We start from the raw sequence: 27,333 nt of genomic DNA on the forward strand, positions 1-27,333 counted from the left end.
ACATAGTGCTCCGAAGGGGCACCTGCACCCTAATGTCTATAGCAGCAACGTCCACAATAGCCAGACGGTGGAAAGAGCCCAGATGGCCATCACCTGATGCCTGGATAAAGAAGATGTGGTGTGTGTACACGGTGGAATATTACTCAGCCATTAGAAAGGATGAAATCTTACCATTTACATAGACGGGGGGGAGTTGGAGGGTATTACGCTGAGTGAAATTAGTCAGAGAAAGACAACTATCGTCCGGCTTCACTCCCAGGTGGGACCTCAGAAATAGCACAGAAGACCATAGGGGAAGGAACAGAGCACTGAATGGGAAGAAATCAGAGAGGGGGGCATGAGAGACTCCTAACTCTAGGAAACAAATGGAGGGTTGCTGCAGGGGAGGTGGAGGGGATGGGGTGACTGGGTGACGGGCATGAAGGGGGGCATGTGATGGGATGAGCCCTGGGTGTTACATGCAACTGATGAATTACTGACCACATCTGAAACTAATGATGTGCGATACGTTGGCTAATTGAATTTAAATTAAAAAATAAAAATAAAGGACTTTGGTACAAGCACTATAAGATCAGCTCTGACATTGCCAAGCCTTTCATGGCCCTCAAACCATCATCTTAGGTTATGGACAAACCGAAGAAAACTGCCAGGAGCTTTCTGAGAAGTCGACACAAGGCGAAACCAGAACTTGGATCACTGAGTGAAAAGATGAAAACTTTCCTTTAGGAAAAAAAGAAAAAAGGCTCAGTCTTTACCAAACGCTTAGATGTCTCTAAATCCTGCTCTTATTTACTCAACATATGGGATAGTGACTCAATATAAGATAGTTTTCCTTTGAACTTTCCTAAGGGGTGCCTTTGCCCAGCCACAATTTTTTTTTTTAGATATATATTTTTTAAAGATTTTATTTATTTTTTCATGAGAGACACAGAGAGTCAGAGACATAGGCAGAGGGAGAAGCAGGCTCCTTGCAGGGAGCCCGATGTGGGACTCGATCCCAGGACCCTGGGGTCACTACCTGAGCCAAAGGCAGATGCTCAACCGCTGAGCCCCCCAGGTGCCCCTGATGTCATATTTTAGGTCTAAAAATGCTACAGTGCCTATTTCTATAGTGCTTGTGTCTGGGGGTTGTCACAGTAGCTGTGAAGGGCTGGTGTGAGATCAATGACACTCCAGCCCCATCTCATCATCTTAAGAGACAAGCACATGTTAATCTGCCTTTACTTACTCCTGCTACCCCCAGCCCGCTCGGCAGGGGTGCACCTGCACGTAGCTGAGGACCAAAGTGGTGGTAGCGATGACTAATGCATTATGTTTATGGTTACAAGATCCCCAAACAAAAAACTACAGGTGACGAATTAAGCCTGACACCTGTGTAAGAGTGCAAGGGCCACGTTCTAGGAGACAGCTTCACACTGATCTTCCTACTTGGACCACGGACTAGCGTTTAAACGCACATAATCTCCGCATTTCGGGTTGCAAAGGGTGAAAAATGGCCAGAGGACCTCAAAAGCGTATTTTATTTATCATGGGGTTTCAATTTGGGCGTCTGTCCATTCACCTTGGCTTTTCTAGCGCAATCACAATCACAAAAGGTGTTCCTTTTCCAAGGATATTTTCTGAACCAGGGTCCATCTGAGTGGCTCTTTATATGCTTTGATCTTAAAGGTGACTCCCTCAAAAGGCTCTCGTCTCGGTGGGTTTATATTCTTTTGTAGATTTTCCTTAAACTATATTCCTCATGAATGTATAAAAATCCCACAAAATTAATATCCCTAAGAGAGCTAGATAACAGATCAGCACACCTTAAACACCCTGGCAGGTAACTGAGAGGGTTTTAAACAAAGACAGGCACCTGGTTTTCTGAAACTCAGGCCTTTGACAGTGTTAATTATTTAATCCATTCAGTGTTAAACGCACCCTTTTAATCGCCCCCAGGGAAAGTAATCAAATATTCTTTGTAGATTAGTATGGTTTTTTTTTTTTAAACATAAAATCCAGTCTTACGCCTTCCAAAAGCTTTTACAGTACAATTTAGGTTTGAATTTCTGAATCCAGGCCCCAGTTAAGCAAAAGCCTCAAAGAACATTTAGCTTGTTTGGAATGCTTACCCAAGTGAGTTGAGTCCCTCCCCCCCCCTTTTTTTTTTTTAATTTTTTAAATTTATTTATGATAGTCACAGAGAGAGAGAGAGAGAGAGAGAGAGAGAGAGAGGCAGAGACATAGAGAGAGGGAGAAGCAGGCTCCATGCACCGGGAGCCCGACGTGGGATTCGATCCCGGGTCTCCAGGATCGCGCCCTGGGCCAAAGGCAGGCGCTAAACCGCTGCGCCACCCAGGGATCCCCTCTCCCCCCCTTTTTAAAAATGAATTCTAATTAAGCAGTCACGTTGTGATTTTTGTTGGCATAGAGAAAAATGGAGACTTTCAGTCCACCCCCATGTCCATTCTTTCCAACTAAATGTTTTCGTAGACAGACACTGAGAACTGCTCAACCCTGATCTGTTCCTGGGGGGCCCTGGTCTAAGAAGCCGTCGTGGGGTGTGGCCAGGAGGGCAGGCTCACTTCCTGCTGGCTGCCCCGATGCAGGTGAGTCACCAGTTAGTATTAAATGCAGATTCATTTTTCTCCTTTGACTGAACCTTCTATTTTGGCCTCATAAAAGAAATCAGCTCCGTATTTCATTCACTGAGCCCTTATTTGTACAGCAGCGGTAGTTTAAAAGGAAGCGAGCTTGCTGCTGCTCACAGCCTGCCCATTTCCAAGCTAACAGTTTTTGGAAAAACCCTCAGGATGTCGTTTCCCAACCCCGAGAGTCAAACTGCTACGAATTTGAAAAGCATTTTCAAACTGAACAACACATTTTCCCCTTCTGATTTCGGTGCCGACGGATGCCAGAAGAAATTTAATTTTAAAAGGAACAAAAGCTAACATCTTTTTCTCGTTAAATCTGAGCAGAGGCAATACCAACAATGGTCTCACAAGCGCGTGAGCACACGGAGGCTCAGGGAAAGATCTGCGGCCCTGATGTGCGCCACTGCATTTGTGCCCCAACTCGGGTGGGTGCTGAACCCTCGGTGCGTCCCTCCGCCCACGCCGACCCCTGGCTTGAATTTGCAAGGCCCAATGACTCCTAGTGACTCAGACTTGAGGTGGGTCCAGCGATCTCCCTAAGGGCCCCTTTTCACCGGGAACCACTATTGCTTTTCATGGGTGACCCTAAGAGAAACTGGTAGGAGCTAACCCCGTCAGGGTGTAGGGGCGTCTCTCCAGGGAAATGCTATAGGGTCCAATGCATTGCTGAGGTCAGAACCTATGATGCAAGACTGAATATCTGCCAAGACCCATCTCCATCAGGACTTTTATAGTTACAACACTCTCAAAAAATAAGGGGCCCTGTGGTCCCTTTTTTCAGCTCCATATTTCACCCATGGTCAAACCGAAGCCCAGAAATAAAGGCCATTTGGGGAGTTATTGGTCAACTCTGGGCTACACCGGGTGGCACACCTGTGCCAGCCAGCAAGCAGGAGGCCCGGCCCCTGGCCCCCGGCCCCCCACCCCCAGGAGCGCTTCTGCTCCTACTCCTGCAGCACTCACTGGGGTAAAGAGAGAGGGAACAATTTTCACTCAGATTAGAATCCAAGTCTCCTCACTCTCAGGGTAAACAAACCATCCTTTCATTCATTTGTTCCTTTTAGGCGAAAGATTCCTGAGTCATCCCGACCCCACATCCCCCTTTTTCTTACGTATTCATGCATGGACTCTGAGTCCTGTTTATCACGAGCAGTGTGTGGTAGCTGTGATCAGATGTTGTGCGGATGGGCCAGCAAATAGGCAGGAAAAGGCTGAGCTACCCTCAAGCCAGTATGTGCGGTAAAATTTAGCGTACTTTTCCTGATTTTCTTGGTTTTTGCATTACTGTGGTTCTCTACTTGCAAAATGAAAAATAAAATTAATCGGGCATATCACATACATAAAAAAGTGGGAGTACACTGAACATAATTAAGGGAAAAGGCTAGTGCAGAGAGCAGTGGTTCTTGGCCAGGGCTCTGGGATCAGATGGTCATGGGTTCAAATCCTGTCTCTGTCCCCAACGGGCTATGCCAGCTTGGCTGGCCTGCTCACGTCGCTTCTTTGCCTTGAAAATGGAATAATAATAGCGCATCTGTGGCAGGCCGTCATGTCTGTGAGGCCCACCGCTCCGCACCCAGCTCAGTCAGGACTGCATGAATGACAGCTGTCACTGCACTTGGGTTTCAGGGTCCTGACAGCCAGCACAGAGGCTCCGCTCATGAGGAACAGCCAGGCTCGGCCAGTGCAGTGGTGACCCTGCAGCCTCACTGGGGGCATCGTGAGGGCCTGTGCGCTGGATCGAGCCTGGAGGGGATCGTGCTGGAGGCAGGGTGCCAACACCAGCAGGTGGACTGGAGAGGGGCCCGGGCCTCCGGGGTCAGGCCGGCTAGCCTCAGTTTCCCAGATGAACCCTCAGATGATGGAGGCCCAACTCCTACCAAGCAGGCCAAGTGTCCCCCGGCCACTGGTGTGTGCCACAGAGGCCATGGCGTGCCCACGGAGGCCACCAGACCAAAAGGTGGCAGCCAGCCTCTCGAGACAGAGGGCTGCCCATGCTGTCTGCCCTGGGGGGAGAAGAGGCAGCAAAGGGCTCCTCCGGAGAAGCCCAGGTGCTGTTCTGGTGGAGGGACAGGGGGGAGGAGCTAGTACAGCCATCTGGTTAATAACACCACATTTGTCTAGCAGCTCTCAAGCTTCCAGAAGATTCCAGAGGCCTTTGTAAGGCTCCTCATCCTCACCTGGCAGGGCCCACAGGTGAGGGATGCAGAGGGCAGAGGAGGCCAGAAGCACAGTGACAGGAAATGCTGGCCTTCCCCAGCACGGATAGTCCCCTGCGGGTCAAATCACCACCCCCTAATGGGACAAAGGGCCACCCTCCCTCCTCCTCTAACGCTTGGCTGCTGGGGAGAGGATACGAAGGGGAGCGTGGGCAGAGGTGTGGCAAGCCCACAGGACGGGTAGGTGGCGGTCCTCAGGCTGCCAGCCCTGAAACAAGGCGCCAGGGCCCTCCCTCACCCTCCGAGGCCCTGGCCTGCTGGCACACAGGGCCTGACAAGGGCGGGGGTGCTCCCAGGGACCACAGCACAGAGGACGGACGGACAGAGAAGGTCCATAGAGGGCCCTGGCAAAGGAGATGTTCCAAACAGACCAAGCACGTTTCTGAAGCATTGGGGGTGGGCGTGGATAAGTAAAGTGTAGCCATTTGAGCAAGAGGAGAAAGACCCTGTGTTGGGGACTAACACCAGGTGTGAACATGCCCTAAGCTCCTCTCTGGTTGTGTGTCTTTGGGTAAGCCACTTACCCCTCTGGGTTTCAGTTTTCTCACCTAGGAAGTGGGGTTCCTACATGTAAAGCCGCTGGGCTGGGGGCGGGGGGGGGGGGCGCTCAGTAAGCAGACCCTTCAAGACAGCTCTGCAAACGGGATGGATTGGCAGAGAAAAAAAGAATAGAGTTGTTAAGATTTTATTTGAAAACTGTAGCTGAAAGAATGGCCATCACCACCCCACCACCCCAAGGCCTACTGATTAGCTGATTCTCTTTTGTTTTACAAGTGAATGGGAGGGAATCTGGGACAAAGTCCAGTCCTGAAGGGTGCTTTGTAAAGCCCTGCGGGGACTCACCCACAGGCAGTGGGGGACAGGAGCCTCCACCCCCCTTCCCAGGCCACTCCTGGGAATTCAGAGAAACAGCCTTGCTTCTCCCTGCCTGGCTGCTACTCGCCTTCCGGCCTGGGCAGGACCCGGCAAATGCTTTTTTTTTTTTTTTTAAATAAGACTTGAAAAGCTATAAAACCAACGGGAGAAGAGGACTCACTGTGCACCAAACTCCATGAAGTGTTCGGCGTTTTGCAGCATTTGAGCAGCCCCACCAAGGGCTCCTGCCTCCAGGCCGCCGGGGTTCCAAACCCCTTCATACCTGGCTCAGCGGTAAAGCAATCACACGCCCGCAAGAGAGATTAAGTGATGCGTTTAGAAGGGATTCTCGGGATGGGGGGCCGCTCTGGGGGAGGACTACAATTCATCAGAACAGAACCAACCCCAACCCCAGAGCTGCAGTCTTGGGGGGGGGCGAGGAGCGGGGTCAGGCTGGGTGGGGAAGAAGGTGGGGCACATTTTCCAGCCATGGTCATAAAGGAGAAGGGGGGCGGGGGGGGGCTGCAGATCATTGTTCAGGGTGATGAAGTGACCCCTGCGGAGGCCCAAACGACCTGTCCTACCATCACGAGTCCAGTCTTCAGCTTTTTTTTTTTTAAACCCAAGTAGTTCCTTATTGTGTTTCAAAACCAAACCAATACCTTTTGCCTAGCCAAGCCCCTGGGGCCATTTACTTAATGTTTAACTAAGACTAAATTAGGAGGCGCTGCTTCAGAGACAGTGGGCGGATCCGGATCCGGAGTCGGCCGCCTGACTCCACTGCACTCCACGCGGGTCAGTGGGGGACGACCGGCCGCACACGCCTCGGGCCCCACTGACCTCGGCCAGAGGCAAATTAACGAGCTGGGCAGTCTTTTGAAGTGAAGGCGGTCGCGGTTTAGACAGAGGATTAGGGGCTGATCACATTTAGAGTCATCTCTTGGCCCTAAAATCGACCCCCACTGAGAGGGGTGAATTAGAGGGACGGGCTGGGCTTCCGTGTCCTTTCTGACCCCCGCCCCCCGGGCAGCACCCCGACCCCGGGAATCACCCAGTCTGCCTCCTCACCCATCTGCGGGCCAGTTACATAAAATAACACTCAACTCCACCGCAGTTACACGCCGTGTAGACAGCGGGCACCGCGCCAGTGTCCGTCTCAGGTGGGCCCCGTAGCACAGGGCTCCCGGCCAGCGTTCAGTCGCCGGAACAGGCCCCGAAACCCATCCTTTTGGACGAGCGCTCTCCCAGGTGAGTTACCTGGACGCCAAAGAGTAGGAACAGGGGGCCCGGCCACGGAAGTCCGCCACGCAGGTGCCTTCTATAGTCACCGAGCACTGACGCATTTCCCCTTAAAGCGTTGCTTGGGTCCAGGGGGCCGCAGACGGCGGGCAGCCCGACGGTCACCTGGCCACGGGTCTGCCGGGCGGTCTCGACGGTGCACGAGACACTCGGGAAAGCCACGTTCACGTGGGCCCGCAGAGGAGAGGACGTGGATTTGGTTTCTGTCTATTCAAGTGTTGTTATCTGGCCCAGCTTTGGCTGTTTTCCTCCTCACTCCACGCCCTGGATGAATCTCGTTTAAGGGTCACACCGGAGCAGACAAGGACGACTCTCCGCCGTGTCACAGCCCTCCCAGGACCCTCGGGCTGGCTCCTTTCATTTTAAAGCTGGGAGGGAACCGTCACCTGCCTCGAGCACCTGCACGGCGAGGGCTGCAATCCATGTCGGGGTATCCTGACCTGGCCCATGGCTCGGTGCCCCGACTCCCCGCCTGTCCCCGCCCCGCAGAGCAGCTGTCTGGACCAAGAACAGCCAAGTATACATGGGCACGAGGCGGAGGGATCACGGTACAAAACGAGCCGGGCAGGTGGTCTTGAAAATCTAAAGGAAAAGACCACTGGGAGGTGACTGCCTGGCAAAAGAGGTAAAGCAGCAGCTATGTGGGGTCACAGCTTCACGCTGGGAGGCGACCACACCGTCCACCGCATCAACCCCCATGAAGTCCTGGCCCTCGGATTCCCCGGAATCTTGCAACAAATCCCCCCCACCCTATCCCAAGCTACTTTGAGCGGGTCTCTGTTTCTGGAAACCAAAGAAAACTACCTATAAACATCAGCCCGCTGCTCCTTTCATGGTATCACAGGACCAGGAGCTTCTGAGCAAACCTCAAAGCTGCTGCTGCAGGTGCAAACAGCCCCTCCCGCCCCACGTACGAACCGCACTTCCAATCAGGGGTCAACAGAAGCCGTGAGTTCTCAGGAGAGAGATGAACTCTGCCCGAAAATGCTCAGAAGCAGCAACCAGAAAAGCTGTCAGAACCATTTGGATAATAATTTCTTTTAAAATCATCACATTTAGGCAAGATACAGCAACCAGAAAAGCTGTCAGAACCATTTGGATAATAATTTCTTTTAAAATCATCACATTTAGGCAAGATACAGATCTTTTGAGGTCACGTAAAAAAAAATTGCATTTTTTCTGACTTGCAAATTTGCAATGTTTGCAAAGGAGAAAAAAATATTTGCAAACAAGGAAAATGTTTGCAAATGAGAAAAAAAAAGGCAAGGAAAAACTCAAGACAAATTTTAATTTTATTGGAGTTCAGGCAGCAAGAACCAGGTTTTCTTTCTTCTTCTTTTTTTTTTTAAAGATTGTATTTATTTATTCATGAGAGACACACACAGAGAGAGAGAGGCAGAGACACAGGCAGAGGGAGAAGCAGGCCCCATGCAAGGAGCCCGATGTGGGACTCCATCCGGGTCTCCAGGATCACACCCCGGGCTGCAGGCGGCGCTAAACCGCTGAGCCACCGGGGCTGCCCAAGAACCAGGTTTTCTAAGGGCTGGTCACCTGCATAAGCTATTTATGGCCAGAGAAACTACAGGCCAGAAAGCTTAGGTGCCTGAAAATAGGAATCCCAAATTCAAATGCCTGAAAGGGGTCAGGGTGGTCACAAAGGGTAAGATAATAGGGAGTGGTGAGGTCTGTGTCTAGACTAAACAGCCAGTATAAAAGCACTGAAATTCAATTTTACTAAAAGATTTGGGAGACGACAAGGAGGGAGAGCAGAAGAGGGAGAAGCAGACTCCCCGCTGAGTGTGGAGCCCAAAGTGGGCCTTGATCCCAGTACCCCAGGATCATAACCTGAACTGAAGGGCAGACACTTAACTGAGTCACTCAGGCGCCCTTGAAATTCACTTTTAAATGACTTTAAGTCATATTAATGATACCATAAAGTTAAATACCACTTCCCAAAGTCCCAAACTTCTAAAAAAAAAAACTTATCTATAAAGATCTACTGCCTTTAATCCACGGGAAATCAATAGTTGAGTATCATTTCATAACTGGTGAAAAAAACCAGTTAAAAAACCAAAGCCCCCTTTAAAAAACACTCAAAAGGCAGACTTCACAGAAGAGATCATACCAATGGCTAATCGAACTCTGAAAAATGCTTTCATCTTCACTAAGACTTTATGAAATGAAAATTAGCTGAGACACTACTTTTCCACTGGGGAAATCAGCGGTGATTAAAAGAAAAATGAGGATGCACAAAGTTTACAAGGAAAAGTCAAAATGGGTACTCCCACTGGTGGTGGGGGTACTGATACCAAACTGTTCCTAGGAAAATAATTTAGCAGCAGACGTCACTAAGCTCAATGATTCTAGGAACTCTGCGTGTCAGGAAAAGTTCTGCTCCCTTAGGAACAAGCCAGTTGTTTCCTATGGTTGTAACTTAATCTCATTTTGGTTTGGGCAGGACTAAGTCAAAGACCAATTTGTGGCTCTACTTTGAATCAGCAGGCAACATTTCACTCCAGACCAGGCCTTTATCTCCTAATTTATCCGTACTTCCCCTAATTTTGCTTCTCCCATTTATTTTTTTTTTCCTTGCGTCTCATTCTGAATGCCAGGAGATAACTTAAAAGAGGTGGCATATAAATAAGTAAAATGTCATAAGAACAGACAAAACGGAGCTTCCCAAGGATCAAGCGGAGTATCAACACTTGCATTGCTATTTACTAGAAGAATGGCTTGATTTAGGAAAAAGTGAGATTGTTGCCTCATGTTACCAAGCCGACCACCGCGCAGTTTCAATGTAACGGCCTCTCAGCTTTTTGAGACACAGCAATACTATTTTATAGCTATTTAGTATTTAAATTTAGTATTTAGTATTAAATTTAGTATTAAATTTAGTATTTAGTATTTAAATAGTATTTATAGCAATACTATTTTTATAGCTTATGTATTTTTTTGGTGGGGCTGCCCGTGCACCAGAATGGAAGCCAAGAGAGGGGACAGCCACTCTGGACGGCGACTCTTCCTAAAACATGACCTACTGTATGTTTTCCTGAGAATCTAGGTGGAATAGCCTTCTCTGCTCAGCGAAGTCCACTGGCGAGTCCCGTGCCAGGTTACACACCTTGATAAGTGACAGAAGAGGGAAACCATGACTGGAGTGAGATCTTTGAGCTCTTTGAAGAGGCTCGCTGGTCTAAGTTTCCAGGGATACAGTACCTTCGACTTGGCAAGAAAGTTCTATAAACGGCACTTAAGTAGGATTCGGAGTTCACAAATGTCATATGGGCAAACCTGAAACACAATCACAGCAAATGTGCGGAACAAGGTAACTCTGGGGGCACCTGACTGCCTCAGCTGGGAGAATGTGAGACTCTCAGTCTTGGGGTTTTAAGTTCAAGTCCCATGTTGTGGGTAGAGATCACTTAAAAATAAGATCTTAAAAAAAAAAAAAAAATAAGATCTTAAAAAATTTTTTTTAAAAGATAACTTTGGGCCAGTCATTTTAATGGGTAAAGCGTCGGTTTTTTTTTTTTTAATTTTTATTTATTTATGATAGTCACACAGAGAGAGAGAGAGAGAGGGGCAGAGACACAGGCAGAGGGAGAAGCAGGCTCCATGCACCGGGAGCCCGACGTGGTACTCGATCCCGGGTCTCCAGGATCGCGCCCTGGGCCAAAGGCAGGCGCCAAACCGCTGCGCCACCCAGGGATCCCATAAAGCGTCGGTTTTAACAGCTCTTAAGAAAATTTTAAAAAGGGGGGGCACCTAGGTGGCTCTGCCTTGGGCTCAGGTCATGATCTGGGGCCCTGGGATGGAGCCTGCTTCCCCTTCTCCCTCCACCTGCCACTCTGCCTACTTGTGCTCTGGCTCTCCCTCTGTCAAGAGGCAAGTGGGGTGGGGGTGGGGGGCTCACCCAGGAGGCTACGGAGTAGGCCTGGGGGGGTGGGCCTGGGGGTGGGCCTGGGGGGGCGGAGCCCGGGGGGTGGGGCCTGGGGGTCGGCCTGGAGGGTTAGCCCGGGAATCCACAGGGCTGCAGCTCGGCTCACAGGAGAGGGAGGACCGCCCCGCCTCCTCCCCAACCCCCCTCTTACCCCCCTTTCCCCACGGAGCCACTATGCACAGCACAGGGCTCCTCCCTCCTCCCCCTCCTCCCCCCCACCTCTCAATGCACCCTTTTCATCTCCACCTCTCCTCCCTCCCCTACCCTGTCTCTCCTGGTTCCCCCTCCTCCTGCCTCTCCCCCTTCTCTTCTCTCCCCTCACCCCATCTCTCCCCCCCACCACTCTCCCCTCCCCCTCCCCTATCTCTCCCCCTCTCCCCTACCCCATCCCTCCCCCTCCCTGTCCCTCTCCCCTCCCCCACCTCTCCCCTCCTCCTCCCCATCTTTCCCCTCCCCTGTCCCTCTCCCTCCGCCTCTCCCCTCCTCCCCCCATCTTTCCCCTCCCCCGTCCCTCCCCTCCCCCATCCTTCTCCCCTTCCTCTCCCTCTACCCCCTCCCTTCCCCCTCCCCCATCTCTCTCCCTCTCACCCCATCTCTTCCCCTCCCCCTCCCTCCTCCTCCCCCTCCCCTCCCACCACCTCTCCCCCTCCCAGTCCCTATGTCTCCCCTGCTCCCTGGAGGGCTCCGAGGAATCCACCACCTCGGGGATCCCAGCTTCCACATGGGATATGAAACCCTGAGCTGGGGGCGGATGGACCTGACTGTACCCCAACTTTTGAAAGCAAGCAACAGGTCACCAAAGCGCAGGACAACCTGCCCCTGGAAGGTTGAGCTTCTCCTTTCTGGGGCAAGGATTCGATTTGCTCGCTCTCTGACTACAGGCTGCTCGGGAAATCCTTCAAGCACCTTCAAGGACGCCGCAGTGAAACAGAACCTCCCGAGATGATGGGGCGGCCTGTAACCCCCTCAGGGGACGGTTCCTCCTGGGCTGGCAGCAGCCAGCCACAGCTGCCAGCACTCGTCAGCAGTGATAAACATGGGTCACATCGTGGGTCACATCGTGTGCGCCGCTCGGCCACCACCAGGCTTGGAAAAGTGCTGTGTGTTCACGCGTCCCCATGCACACACAGTGTGTTAGCAAGTAAACGACAGGGAGCAAGCTCAAGCACGGGGACCTTGGGTGCACTTCAAGATGCTGATGGCCGTGTGCTTCCCCACCCCACCCCCCGCAGCTCCAGGGGGGCCCTGCTCCCCGGGTGTGTGACAGACTTCAGAGGAGCCTGCACCATCACACACACTGGCCTTTGGCAAGAAGCATAAGCTTCCGCAGTCTCAGGTCATACTGTCATCCAGGAGCTAGAATTCAGAGCAGGGGAGCTGGGGAAAGCAACCACGGCTGTGGCTTTGGAGGGAAAAGGAGAAAAAAGTCAAAAGAATTGGGGACCAAAGAATCCCAACCGTAAGCCCCAGAGACCTTAGTGGTGGAAGCTTTAGGCTGGAGCTTCAAACCAAGCCTCATACATGTGCACTTCAAGGAGTCTTTGTTCAGCTGACTTTTAATGTTTTAAAGATGTAAGCCTACATTCAAAAAAAAAAAAAAAGAAAAGAAAAGAAAGAAAAAAGAAAAAATGGGAGGCTTCCCATAAAAAAACCAAATCTGGCAACCCTAGCCTGTTTTGCTTCACGGCAGTCACAGGTGGCGCGGAGGGGCTGCTGCTCCCCAGTGCGCCCACTGGCCACACTGGGACGCCCACTGACACCTCCCGTCCCCAGCCAGGACTTCTCTGACTTGCCTTCCCCTGCCCTAAAGCACATGTGACTGATGGCTTCTGGCTGAGGCGGCTCTAACTTGGACCACAACTGAGAAAACAAAGCCCAGAGCGGTGGAGTCATCTGCTTAGGATCACACAGCTTCTCAGGGCAGAGCGCCGGAGCCCAGGCTCCTTTCGCACGGCCGGGGGGCTTCTGGGCCTCGGGACAGAACCTGGAGTTGGGGAGTCAGCCGGGCCTGCGGCCTTGCCCAGGGGCTCCCCCGCCCAGTCAAACAGTCTGACCTTCGAGGAAGCTCATTAAACCGCCTTCACCTTCACCTTCGCAGACTAAGCATTACCCTGTTCAAGCAACGACTTGTGGAGCCCCCCCACATGCCAGGCCCCTCGTTCTGTGCAGGGGGTGGCTTTTTTTTTTTAAGATTTACTTATTTCAGAGAGAGAAAGAGAGAGACTGAGCGTACACGTGCAAGCGCGAGCAGGGAGAGGGGCAGAGGGAGAAGCTGACTCCCCGCTGAGCAGGGAGCTGATGTGGGGCTTACCCAGGGCCCCGGGATCGTGACCCGAGCTGAAGGCAGACGCTTAACCCACGGAGCCCCCCAGGTGCCCCACTACATGGCCTTCCAAGACCACTGGGAATTATAAGTCTACAGCTTCTAGTTTCAGTTTTTGGTCAAACTATATTAAAATCGGCCTCTTGGGAGAACGCATTTTATGCCCCTCCCTGGCTTCTCGAAATCCTTTCTTTCCCCAAACAGAGGGGTGTGCCAATGCACATGAATCACAGGTTTGTTCATTTTTGCAAGCAAGTTGTGTTTGTCACTTTTGAATTTTTCCCATTATTTTTTCCCAAAATAACCATATAAAAACTCAACTCTGAGTGATTAAAAAACAAAAACAGATGTGCAACGTCCTCGAACGCCAAAGCAGGTAGTTGTTGCAGGGGCGGCAGCGGTTGCTGAGTAATGAGCATACTTACAACCCATACGATGATCAGTCTTCTGGATAAAAAAGGGTCAATATTCCAGTGAGTGAACGGAAGGAACGTGATGTAGAACACTTCTTGACCCAAAGCGGCGGAAAATCGGAATAGGTAATAGTAGAAATAATTCTTCACAACATACTTCTGTACATAAGGCTGAAAGACAAAAGTTAGAAGACTCTGAGTTCCTCCGACAAGTTTTAAATGCTTCTCTCTAGAACTCCCTCGCCCTCGACGGCCAGGGCGCTTCCGTCATGTAACGACGGCATCACTGCCATCACCCCGGCCACCACGGTTGACCATCCGCCAACCCCGAGTTGCCCACGAAACACAGAAGCGGTTAGTCCTTCGGAACATGACATAACATCCAAGACAGGGTATCAGGAGAAGGCACCCAAAAAGCCGAAGCCTTTTCTTCCCTTTGTACATAAAAGATCTGTTAAGACGCTCTGGGGTCTAGGATTATGGCAGGTGGAATAGTGTCCCCAGAGATCTCCCACATCCTAAGGGATCCGTGAATGTGCCACCTCCCGTGGCAGAAAGGACTCTGCGGTGTCATTAATGATGTGGAGATGCAGAGATCACCTGGCCAGCGTGGTCCCCAGGCTCATCACCAGAGAGGAGGAGGAGACAAGTAAGTCAAGGAGACGACGGGGTGAGGGACCACAGGTTGGTGGGTGAAGGGCGCCTCTGGAAGCTGGAAGAAGCAAAGGGGACAGATTCCCCCCCAAGCCTCACAAAGCAACATTGCCCTGATGATGCCTCGTTTTGTCCGAATAAGAGCTGCTTTGGAATCCTGACCCCCAGAGCCGAAAGGGAATACATTGGTGGCGTTTGCAGCCCCTAAACAGGTGGTCACTACTTACAGCAGCCGTGGATAACCAGTAGGGACTTTGGAAAAATCACCTGCCCATGAATATCGTTATTTGGACTGGGTCGAGTGAACCCAGTCCCGGATGGTGTAAGCAACATAAGAAGCACACGCAGGACCTGCTGAGACGTAATCCTATTTTCAACCATCCCTTCCTTCTCTCTTATCCTAGCAGTAGGCAGGGGGAAAAAAAGGACTTAACGGGGTAAAGACAGGAATAAGCAATCTATTTTAAAATACAACAAATGCCCCGAAATTAGGGTAGAGTAGGAACGAGGTAACACAAACATTGTCACCCTGTGAAATAAATCTAAAAAATAGAGTCCTTGGGGCCCCCCGGGTGGCTCAGTGGTTGAGCATCTGCCTTTGGGCCAGGGCGTGATCCCGGGGTCCTGAGATCGAGTCCCACAGGGAGCCTGCTTCTCCCTCTGCCTGTGTCTCTGCCTCTCTGTGTCTCTCATGAATAAAAAAATAAGATCTTAAAAAAAAAATTCATATGCTACTAATGGTGGTCATAAACTATATAAAAAATAACTTCAAAGCAAAATGCTGGCAATGAAAATGGGAAGAAGAGGCAGCCCTATTACAGGGGTAATCGTGGAAAAGGACTCTCCGAGGTCTGTATATTGGCTCCTGGTTGTTTCACGCAGCGTCTGGGGTCCTCAAATCCTGGCACCACGTTGCATGCATTTATTCTGCAAATATTCCTTCTGTGCCTACCACGACCCAGAACCTGAGTGGAGCGCCAAGATGAGCCACGCATGGTCCCTGGCTTCAAGGAGACTCTTGGGGGGCAAAGAGGACCGTTTGGGGGAATGAAGGCTTAAAGGACCAATACTGTGCTGGAGGCCTTGGGAAAAAGCCAAGATTACTTTTATATTTAAGGAATACCAAAAAAAAAAAAAATGACCTTGAAAATTGGAAGAAATTAACTGTACTTGACAGCATTGGCTGCCTGCCAAGTACGCATTCCTCTCTCCTAAGAGGTTCCCGGTTCTATTCCAGCATCTCTGCGTCCCCTCCAGGGTCCTGTGACTCAGGGGGAAGGTGACACTGCTCTCTGCTCCAGTCACGGGAAGTTCAAGGATTCAGCCCCAAGCCAAGCAGTGCGTGGCGCGGCGATAAGCTAGAAACTCACGTCTCTTCGGGCACGAACGCGATGTCTAAGTGAACTCAAGTTAGGATGGCGATAGAGCCGTCCCAGGTAGGAGAGGCAATGGTCCCCAAAATGAATTAAATAAGGAAGAAGTATATGGTCTTGCCTCTCTGCCAAGATATTATGGCTGGAACTGCAGAACGAGGACCAATAAAATCAAACTGTGACACATAAATGACAAACTCTTCTGTCGCTCTTATAGGAGGGCTGATCTCGGCTTCTGTTTCACAAATGCACATCCGACAGGCCTGTCCTCGAGGCGAAGCCTGTCGCAAGCCCTTTTGTACATAGACGGTATCTTACCTGCGGCCGCCGTACACCCAGTCACCCCGTGACCTGTCCTGCCTTGAAGCTTTACGGGGAGAAATTTCCCAAACTGTGAAAAGGGAATCACACTCCTCCCTTGTGTCATTTCATGATACCTAGAGGTATTTTTTTTTTAATTTTATTTATTCATGAGAGACCCGGAGAGAGAGGCAGAGACACAAGCAGCGGGAGAAGCAGGCTCCATGCAGGGAGCTCGACGGGGGACTCGATCCTGGGATCTGGGGTCACGCCCTGAGCCGAAGGCAGATGCTCAACCACCCAGGTGCCCCTCATGACACCCAATGTCCCAGGACATTATACACACTCCGCCACAACCATTTCCCTACCCTAGAGATGTCCTGGACACCAAGTTCAATACCTCAGGCCTAGGAAATAACGGCGAGGCCGTGGGGCTGGCAGCAAACCTCCCAGGGTGACCGACTACTCGCGCGATTCTGTAGACCTGCCTTTCACCATCTCTTAGGAATCCTCTTTTTCCGAGGAGAGCTAGAAATTCTCTAAATCTTCTTAGGAACAGAAGCAGCAAAAGGGAAACTAAAAATACCAGCGCCTATATAGGACACCCAAAGGAGTTTCTAGAGGACATCTCTGAATACGTAACTAAGCAGCAGGAGAGCCAGCACCGGCCTCCAGATCCTTGGGAACTAGATGTGCCTAAGCAGAAGGCAGGTGCTTGTCTACGCAGAACAAGAGTCCACGGCGACGGACTTCAGCACAGCTTTGGGAATAATGAGAACGCCAGTGTCTGTGCCGGTCCCACTGGGAACGATGAGAGGGGGTGGAAGCAGGGGAGCGGACACAGAAATGGGAGAGGAAGCCAGGGGCAGGGCGGAGACTCAAAGCTGGGAGGTGGAGACCAGGTCCCAGGCCCCTGCTTCTCTGTTTCTGAAGGACCAGCCCCTCACAGGGCAGAACGGGCCAGCCTGGGCCACGGTCTCTGGGCCACGGACCTAGGGGGCAGGGATCAGCAGCTAAGTTTTTAGACAAAAGATCATAAAGGCAGGGGGCACCTGGGGGGCTCAGTGGTGGAGCATCTGCCTTCGGCTCAGGGCGTGACCCCGGAGTCCAGGGATCGAGTCCCACATCGGACTCCCTGCAGGGAGCCTGCTTCTCCCTCTGCCTGGGTCTCTGCCTCCCTCTGTGTCTCTCATGAATAAATAAATAAAATCTTTTAAAAAATCATAAAGGCATCGAATATTTAGGTGGGTGGAGAGCTTCTTTCAGAAATCAGGTACCTCCCCACGTGCCCCTCGTGGGCCGCGAAGCCAAACACAGAAGTTTCTAGTAAAGAGGGAGGATAAGATGGAAAGGACCCCGTGTCCATTATCACTAACTGGAAAACGTCACTGACATTCATATTTGCGTGTTTTGCTTATTGCTTTATTTTCCGGAAAGCTAAGAAAACAAAAAGTGTTTCCATGGGTAAAAAAACCCCAAAACAACCCCCCCCCCCCTGTTTTTAGGTTCCAATTTCCTCTGCCGCCGTCTCCTCCAGTGGCTGCTGCTCAGGGCCTTCGGGAAGGAGGAGAGCTGCTCGATTTTGCCGTGAACGGCGCAGCCCGTGTTCCCTGCAAGGCTCCTTCGATGCAGAAATAAGTGGGGAGGAGGGGAAACCAGGCCGGCTGGCCGCTCCCGGGAGGAGGAAGAAGGCGCGGATCCAGGGCTCTTGGCTCGGCTCTGCACCCCCATCGCGGACACCCAACCCGGGTTTGTGAGTCCTGCACGGGGAGGACGGGGAGGACAGGGCCAGGCCAGCGGCGGGGCAGGTGGGGCCCACCCAGGCAGCAGGGGGCGAACCTGAGCGGACTGGGCAGCTGGCCCTGCACCCGGGCTCTCGCAGGACAAATACAAGGAATTGCTTTTAGTAAAACAATATGTGACCTTGGGAAGTCGATTCGCCTTTCTGCACCTCAGTGGCCTCGGCTGCAAAAGATGGGGTCGGATTAGCTCAGTAGCTTTTTAATAATAATAATAATAATAATATTAATAATAATAATAGCAGGTAGGGAAAGGCCCCTTAAGGAGAATGCTACCCCAGGGCCTATTACATAAAAGAATACTGGGCTAGCAGGTTGAAAGGGAGGGGAAGCCTAGCAGGACCCCTAATGTCAGGCCAGGCCACGATGCACCCCAAGTCTTTCTCTGGAAGGTCTCCTGGAAACAGGCCAGAAATCGGTTTGAAAACGGCGGACCTTCCTGTGTCGGATCGCACACACCTTTCTGTAATCAACCTTGGGCCCTGAGGACACCGGCTACGGGTATGCCGACCTTGAGGCCTTCAAAGGATTTGATAAACTCGGACCAATGTCATCAAATTTTTATTGATATCAGAGCTGTACACGCGACTGTTTTCCAAAGGTCAGGGGTGAGGCGGTCCTGTACCCCGACAAAGCCCGAAGGGCTCCGCGTCGGGCCACGCTGCCAGGAGCTCCAGGAAGGGCACTTTACATGCCAGTGGGAGGAAGCCCATCTTCGAGGGCTGAGGGAGGTCAAATCTATATGGGGTAGGGCGTGGTCTTCCTTAAAAAATAACTTTAAGGCCCAAAGCACTTTTATAAAACACACCGGACAGCAGCATTCCCTTCAGCATGGCTTTTTTAAAAAAGATTTTATTTATTTATTTATTTGAGAGAGAGGGAGAGAAAGGACAGTGAGAGAAAGCATGAGCAGGGAGGAGAGGGAGAAGCAGATGCCCAGCTGAGCAGGGAGCAGGATGCAGGGCTCGACCCCAGGACCCTGGGATCGTGACCTGAGCCCAAGGCACGCACCTCACTGACGGAGCCCCCCAGGAGCCCCAACCACGGCTTTTTCTCAGAGGATTTTTACAGGCTGATGGGAAAGAAGCCACCGAACACAGAGCCGATGGCCTGGAGAGACGAGGCCCCGAGGTCAGGAGCACGGGCTCCAGAGCTTAGGGCCACCACACGCTACCTGACTCGGGTCACACCAATGACCTGACCCCCTGGGCCTCCGTCGGTCCTCCTGTAAGTGGGAACAATAACACATTTATCACCTAGGGACGCCGGCAGGATCCACTCAGTATTGCTGATGATGCGCGGAGCCCGACAGACAAAAAACCGCGCTGCGGGCCGCAGGTGCTGATGCAAGCAGCAAAGATGCCTCAGGAAATGCCTCTCAGGTCTAGGTACGTGCAGGTGCATCACCTGCATCTTATTAAAAACGCAGCTCGTGATGTAGCTCCCGTGGGGCAGGGCCGAGCTTTCTCCGGAGCTCCCAGGTGGGGCGTAGGCCACCCCGTTGCCCAGCCACGGGCCGTGCTTCGTGTCGGAAGGTCAGTCCCCCGAAGAATGTTAAAGTCAAAGCCAAGCTCTCAGATTTAATCCTCCGTGTGGGAGGAAGTCTCAGTGGGTGTTTAGGAGCAGAAGGTAGCGGGATCAACGCAACAGGTAAAAATGCTGGCGACAAACCAGAATGTGACGGCGGGGCCCAGGGACGATCCTACAACACTGAACATAGGAACTGAGCCCAGACACTCGGTGGCAGGAGGCAAGGGGAAGGCACTGGAAGAGAGGCCCCACGGAGATGGAGATCGCAGCGGGATTGTGAAACCAACTGCCTCGGAGGAAAGGAGGAAAGAAGGAAGCCCCGGCTCCTTGCCTTCCTTGGAGAAGCGTTTGCATAAACTCCTGAATGGGGAATCCACAATTAGTTAAGGAGTCCTGAAGTCTGGAGAACACTCCTCACCTCTCAGACCATCACAGTGGAGACCAGCAGGCCCTATTTCCCTAGAAAGAGCCTTTGCACCGCTCTCAGGATCCTGCAGGATCCTGGGTTGAAAACAAGGTTCTCTAACGTCTGCAGCGGGAGCATCTGTCCTCGCCTCATTCTCTGTTAAAGAGGAAAAAGCGATTTGCTTTATTATTATTTTTTGAAAGGAAAGATAAAAACCAAGAAGGAAGTATCCCATATATCCTATCAAGATCAACGGTTTTTGGAAGTTGATTTTTTTTTTTTTAACCCAATTTGGGAACTTCCTTGTCGTTCCTAGTCCGATCTGCGCTCCCACAGCTGCCCCCGCCCGCTCGTCCATCCGTTTGCGGGGAAGCCTCGTGACAAGGCCCCGGGACTGTTGCCCATGACCGGCTTGGGGCTGTGGGGCGCGGGGGGCGGCCGGGGCGGGGCGGCCAGGTTATTTGCCACCTACGGACCCCGGAGCCTCCCCGGAACAACACCTTCCGTGCCTGGGGCAACGTCCCGAAAGGCAAGATTCGGGGCTAAGCGTCCACTGGCCCTGCGGCCGGGCCTGGGGTGTCCGGCCTGGGGTGTCGGGGAAGCTCTGGCCCAGAGCCCGGGCCGGAGGGGCCCAGGGAGCGCGGCGCCGCTTTCGCTGGAATCTACCACTCGCAGGGGTTCAGTCCCGCCGCCTCCGAGGCCCGGGTTTGGGGACCTGCCATGACCACGACCACCGCGGGAAGCTTCGTGCAACACTCGCTCTCTCGAGGCCCGTGAGACGCCGGCCGGGAAGGCCTCCCCGCCCCCCAAAGGCGACCTGAAACCGGCAGATCTTTCCTACACAGGGGCCGCATCTACGTGGACCGACCGTGATGCAAGGTTGGCAGTGGGTGAGCGAGCGACACAGGGACCTCGAAGCAGGTGACAGGTGCGTGCTGGGGCTGCCCTCCGAGGGGGTGGCGAGGTGCATAGTTCCTTGGGGTCTGAGGGGGCAGAAAGCACTTAGTGAAACGCCCCAAGTGGGGACCAGGCGCGTGGCGGGGAGGGTGGCCGCGGGGAGGCACCGACACAGTGGCGGGGACAGCAGGGTCTGACCCACCCGACAAGACGACGAACACATTTTGGCTCAGAAAGAGTGAGAAGAAGCCCTGCTTTAATTCTTTGGGTTTTGGGGTTTTTAAAATTTCTTAGACCTCAAGGCAAAACACCATTAATAAGCCGTGCTGCACTTAAATTGGGAGGGGGCGGCCCGCTGCTTCCACAGCCAGGGAGACACGCGGTTTTCCCGGAATTCACACCTATTTACTAATATGCTTCCATCACTCCTAATTAGCTATTATTTTTTTAAGATTTAAAAATTTTTTTTGAATTATTTTCTTCATGAGAGACACAGAGAGAGAGGCAGAGACACAGGTAGAGGGAGAAGCAGGCCCCATGCAGGAGCCCGACGCGGGACTCGATCCCGGAACCCCAGGATCACGGCCTGAGCCGAAGGCCGATGCTCCACCGCTGAACCCCCCGGTGCCTCTATTATAATTTTTTTTAGGTTCAAGGCATCAGGACCGTCCAACCTACAAAGACAATGAAGCGATGATGGCTTAGCAAGCCTGGGACACGGCGTCAGTGTCCTCGAAGGGGACACAGAAGCAACAAGAATGAGCTCGGGTTTCTCCTTTCACCCCCACGTCCAGATAGAATTACAAGCCGGGTGATCTCACCGACACTGCCCGGCACTCGCACTCGGTGGTTAAAGTTTCAGGAGGGTGACCCGAGAGTCAATAAGGGAAAAGGGCAGCTTCTTTGGGTCAAAGAGCTTGAGAGGGAACTGCCCACGATCCACCTCCATCTGCTTCCCCGGCATTTGTCGGGACCCCTGCCCCCATGTCTGAGAATAAGCGAGGAGGGGTGGAAGGGCTTTTTTTTGAGGGGGGGTTCTCATGGGGTTTGAACTTTGTTTTTTCTCCCCTCCTGCCCAATCCGTCACCTTCCAGCTCATCCTCTGAACATCAGATATCTTTTTCTTTTTTTAGGAAGATTTTATTTATTCATGAGACACAGAGAGAGGCAGAGACAGGCAGAGGGAGGAGCAGGCTCCCTGCGGGGAGCCCGATGCAGGACTCGATCCTGGGACCTGGGGTCACGCCCTGAACCCCCCCCCCCCCCAGAGGCCCCTGATCTCTTCTTTTTCTTTCCCTCAGGACTTGGCTCTCGGGCACCAGCAGAAAGAGCGGGCGGGTAGGTATCACAGATTGTGAAATTCTCAGAATTGTGACAAGTGACCCGCGGTGGCAGCAGGGCCCCACGTGACCTGGAAACAGATCCCATGACTTGAGAGAACCCGGTCTCATCTGATCACCTTCGGAGCCCTGCGCCGGACACTCACGAGTTTGTGCTTAGGAAGCAAATCAAGGAATCGGAGACACGGAGGGAGGGAGGGAGCAGCACTTTGCAGACTCCAGGGACGAGGGACGTGGCCTCTGCGGGGAGGATTCCCTCCTGGGGCGGCAGGAGCAGCAGGAATCCACACACAACAGAAACAGCCATTCCCATTTTTGAAGGGGGGAAGGTGGTGGGGGAACCAGCTGCCCTTTAAATTCTCAAAATGTGTTAAGAACTTAACTGTTTTTCAAAACATTTTGGATCTGCTAAAACCTGAAACACATTGTCCCCAGCTCTCTTCCCGGTGAGCGTACTCGGGGGATTTCTGGTGCAGCTGTTTCTGATTCCTTTATATGAACTTATCAAAATGACATGTGGAAGAGCTGTGCGTTCAAGAAGGCGTCCTACAAACTGGGAGCCCATTAGCTCTAATCCGGGGCCTCGCGCGGTCAGAATCCGGCACCTGGAAGGCCCCACCGCCGAGCTGCCCCAACGGGCGCCACCAACTCACCCCACCCGTTCCTCTTTCCCTTAAAAAAAAAAAAACACATTTTCTGCGGCATTAAAAGGCGCCATCGAAATGTAAGAGACTTATTCGGGCACACGGAAGGTTTTCTCCGTGGTGATTTTTGACATCTACGGATTTAAAAACACATGGAAGGCAGACAAAAAGGAAAACCAAGTCCAACAGCTTTGCAACCAAAGTCAAGGGCATTTTTTTTTTTTTTAATCCTGAGGTTTTCCTGCTGCTTTCTTGTTTCTCTGGGCAAAATGGCCACAGCATTAAAAAGGAAAAAAAATTATTTTAGAGAGAAAGAGCAAGCACAAGCAGGGGGAGAAGCAGAGGCAGAGGGAGAAGCAGGCTCCCCGAGGCGCAGGGAGCCCGACGTGGGTCTCGATCCCGGGACCCCGGGGTCATGACCTGAGCCGAGGGCAGACGCTCGCCCACTGAGCCCCTGGCGCCCTGGGCACAGCATTTTTGACTCCGAGGTATGCTTGTCCGAGGCTCTCGTGTTAGTGGGGGGCGGGTGTGGACACGGAAAGGGAGGAAGAAGCCTTCTCTCCCTGCTACCTTGTCCTCATTCCTTGAATCCAGCTCTCCAGGAAAGAGACGGTAAAGACAGGACTTTGGGGCAACTTTCCTGTCTTGACCAACCCCCCCCCCCCGCCCCCCCCCGGCTCCCAGGGGCACAGTCCGTCAGGGGCAGAGGGCATCAGAGGGGGGGATGGCAAGGTGGGAGGAGGAGCACGTTGCCCAGAGCCTGGCTCCCTCCACCCTGCCCTTGAGCTGGGCAAGAAGTCCCATCAGCCTTCACCATGTTTTCAAACTGCAGTTCCCTCTAGAAGGTTCTCTCCGAGCCCGTTTAAAGCTGCCGGTCGCAAAAATAAACTTAGGAAAAGCTTTGCAATGGTGTGTACACACATGAAAGGACATTGAGAAGAAAGCCACGCTGGGTCGGAACAATGGGCCTCCCCACCCGGCCAGTCCCTGGCACACTCCGGGTCTCTTTGTACCTTGGGAAGGCTGATTTTTTGTTTCATTTTGTTTTACTTTTAGTATTTTTGAGTTCAAGGTTTGGGCTTTTTTTTTTTTATATCACTTGGGTTTTTTTTTTTTTTTTCCTGATTATCTGATTATCATGTTTTTTTGGTCTTGTTTCTGATCGACACGTTTTACTGGAGAACATGTGGGAGTCCAAAAACTACGTAAAAAGCAAAGTAAAAACAACCCATTATCCCACCCCCAAGACTCAGCCCCTTTGGATATCTCCACTGGTTTATTTCCTAGGTCCTTGAATATTACTCTAGATGGTGATTTTGGCCGTCACCTTCTTAAAAGTGCTCCCTTCACCGACATCCACTCCCTGACCCACCGGTTCTCACGGCAGATCCGCAGGCAGACAAGACAGCAGGCGAGCTGCGGGACGGCCTGCGTCACAGCCGGGAGCGACAAGGCCCCTGCCCACCCTGCTGGGGCACCTGCAGGCCCCATTACGCGGCCCTTTCCCCGACCAAATGAGCACCCACCCACAATGTTCCCCACAACCACCTGTTTATACTTCTTGGTATTACTGTTTGCTTGGTTCTTATCCCCAGTGATCCCAAGTCTCTGCCAGATTATCCAAAGGCCTCAGGGACACTGTTTGAGGCTGTCCGGGGGGGCCACAAAGCCCCCTGCTGAAGGAACAATGACCCGGAGGCACACACGCAAACGGTCCCATAATGCATCTTGCAGCAGGTGAGACCAGGTCTCGAGGGCTTTGGAGGTGCTGGGGGCTTGCTCACCACCCGAGCCTCCTGCACCAGCTCCGGCCGCTCCGGTTGGGATTCGTGGATCCAGCTGGCACCTGAGAGGCTCTGGGTGTTAGGCCGCCTTGGGTCCACTGACAGATCTGCTGCGGCTGCTCTGGGAGGTCTGGACTGTGTCATCTGTGAAGTGGATGTGTATCCTCACCTGTGCAGTGGGCATGTCCTCACCTGTGCGGTGTATATATCCTCACCTCTGCATGTGTATGTCCTCACCTGTGCAGTGTCTGTCTTCACCTCTGCATGTCTATGTCCTCACCTGTGCACTGGGTGTGTCACCTGTGTAGTGGGCGTGTCCTCACCTTGCAGTGGGCGTGTCCTTACCTGTGCAGTGTGCATGTTCTCATCTGTGCAGCGAGCCTAACACCAGCTCCCTTGCAGAGATGTTTGGAAGAGGAAAAGTCCCTCGTGTAAACCACACTGCAGCGCATCAGACGCTCAGTATGTGTTCATTAAATAGTTGCATTTGCATTGCTTTTATCAACAGTATAAATAATAAGAAAATGTCAGAAGTATCCAATTGTAGAATATGAGGAGGGAAAGAAGATGATTGAAAAAAAAAAAAACAAAGGCATCGGGGCGCCTGGGTGGCTCAGTCTGTTAGGCATCCGACTCTTGATCTCAGCCCAGGTCTTGGTCTCCAGGTCATGAGTTCGAGCCCTGTGCTGAGCATGGAGCCTACTTTAAAAAACATAATAAGTCAAAGAAATAAAAGACAAAGACATCATAGGGGAGGCAAGGAAGCCGTCCTGGAAGGACGACTGGAAGGAACTGGGACAGACGACAAAGGGAAGAGGGGCCTTTAGCTGAAGCAGAGGCGTGGGGAGAGCCACGGAGGTAGCCAGTGACAGTGTCCCTGAGCCACAGGCGTCCAGGAAGCTAGAGCGTACGGGGCCAGAAGGGGAGCTGCAGAAGCGGGGCCAGGTGAAGGCCAGGGCCGGCCAGCGGAGTCCTAGGCCCTCATTAGAAGGAGGTTGGGTGACAGGAGTCGCGGACCGTGGGCCGGGAAGTGACCTGGTCACACACACGCTCTAACTGGCCCCCACGGGCCTCCGGATGGTCCTGTCGTTTCTCAGTGAGTTTCCCTCCAAGGGCTGGTCACAGACAGGCTGCCACAGGCCCACCGGGCCTCCTCCCACGCTGCGCTCCTCGGGGCATTACACCCACCCCCTCTGCCACCCACAGTCCCACGAACCCGCGTGAGCCTCGCTGATGCCCCCATTTCACATCTGAAATGAAAGCTGGACACTCTGGGGGTCCCCCGGGCCATCACGGAGGACGAAGGAAGCTCGGTTTCTGTTGTGGGGCCTCGGCTTAGTCATGTGGGATCTGATGCTACAGCTATTTGGCGAGAAACCACAGAAACAAAAACAATTTGATGAAACCCAGAGAAAGCGAGTTGTTTCGCAGACGGTGACCCAACGCCACCGGCCGTGCGGTGACCCACGCGGAACAAACCCAGAGGCTCTGGGTTCCAGCTCTGCTCCATCACTGGGTGCCACATGCCTCAGATACCGCTGCCCCTGCCAACAGGGACCACGGTCCCTACACCTAAGGACAGCCAACTCCCCGAAGACACCAAAGTGTGGAAAACGTGGTTCTCATTTCTTTTCACCAAACACAATTTCCAGCAAGTGCTATGTGACCAGAAGCCATGACCCCAGGGGGCCACGTGGGTTCGCAGCCTTGACGGGCACGAGAACCCGACGGAGCCAAACAGCCCGTGGCATCTCTGCTGCTGGCACCGGGACAAGGACGAACCAGGGAGAGAGAGGGCGGACTTGAAGACAGAAGGGAGAAGAGGAGGAAGCTTGGGGGTCCTCCCACCCCACGTTCAGAACGGTAGACAGAGGCCCACGTAGGCAAAGCCCTGTCACTGCTTCCTGCAGACACGCATGCGCCCACACTTCCAGGCCGCGCCCGGCCCCTGCGCCCCCACGACCGCCCTTGACACACCGTCTGAAACAGAGGCTGCTCCGGTTAGATCGTGGCTTCAGCATCATCCACGGCCTTGTTCACGGAAGTGTGACCCCCCGCCCCCCGCCCCCCAGCAGCAGCACGGGCATCACTTGTCTGAAATTTAGGATTGCAGGCCCCACCCCGGACCTGCGGGATCACTGGGACTTTTAACCGGATGCCCCAGGGGATTCGCACGTGCATTAAAGTTGAGAAGATTAATGGTGGAGAAGCACAAATCTTTATCTATTGAGAAAACGAATAAAACGGTCGAATGTACTGAGACTATACGGTTCTCTCTGGGCCTACAAAGTTTGAAGACCAGACGAATACATAGGGTCAGAGGGTGGCCCGGGGGTGGCCCGGGGCTGGCGTTGAGGGGAGGGACTGCTCATGGGTACAGATCTCCTTTTCAGGTGCTGAGGATGTCGCAGACGGCTGTGGCGACGGCAGCCTGACTCTGCGAACGTCCAGAAACATGAAATCGGGGAACTGCAGGGAGGTGAACGGTCTCTCAATAAAGCTCTGAAATATAAATAACAGCACTTGGGGGGGGGGGGTTGGAAAGACTGAACTACAAGCTTCTGATTTCTGTGCACAGAGACATGGAGACATGGAGAACCGGGTCGTGGAGGGGGACCCAAGAGAGGCTGTAGGAACCGCCCCAGCTCGCTGGCTGGCTGGGCCGTTAGGGACGGGGTTTCTCTGGACACAGAAGCATTGAAGGGTTGGCCTGCTCGTAAGAGGTTCGGTGCTGCCCTTAGAACCGGCCACCAGGGCCGTGCCCTGGACTCTGTGATTTAGAAGCCCGCCCCACCCCCACCACCTGACCATCCTTGAGCCATGTCCTTTCTCCATAGAGCAAGGAAGATGTCCAATCTTCTAGATTGTTCTCTGGGCACGTGGAACCCCAGCATTCTTTGTTCAAATGCCCAAGCCTGCACACGGGA

The 27,333-nt window shown here is 52.7% G+C and overlaps 1 protein-coding gene across 3 annotated transcripts in view; it reads right to left on the reverse strand.

Annotated features, from left to right (window-relative positions):
- The window catches only part of SGPP2 (sphingosine-1-phosphate phosphatase 2), a 104,528-nt gene that overhangs the window by 51,107 nt on the left and 26,088 nt on the right, over window positions 1-27,333 (reverse strand). For 2 of the 3 annotated variants that reach the window (XM_072742157.1, XM_072742159.1), the window contains exon 2: window positions 13,692-13,850. The exons of the other annotated variant lie outside the window; for it this stretch is intronic. In XM_072742157.1, coding sequence (XP_072598258.1) covers window positions 13,692-13,850 — 159 coding nt within the window. The remainder of the gene's footprint in view (window positions 1-13,691; window positions 13,851-27,333) is intronic. 3 annotated transcript variants of the gene reach the window in all.

The sequence above is a fragment of the Vulpes vulpes genome, chromosome 16 (genome assembly GCF_048418805.1).
Source record: "Vulpes vulpes isolate BD-2025 chromosome 16, VulVul3, whole genome shotgun sequence".
NCBI lineage: Eukaryota > Metazoa > Chordata > Mammalia > Carnivora > Canidae > Vulpes > Vulpes vulpes.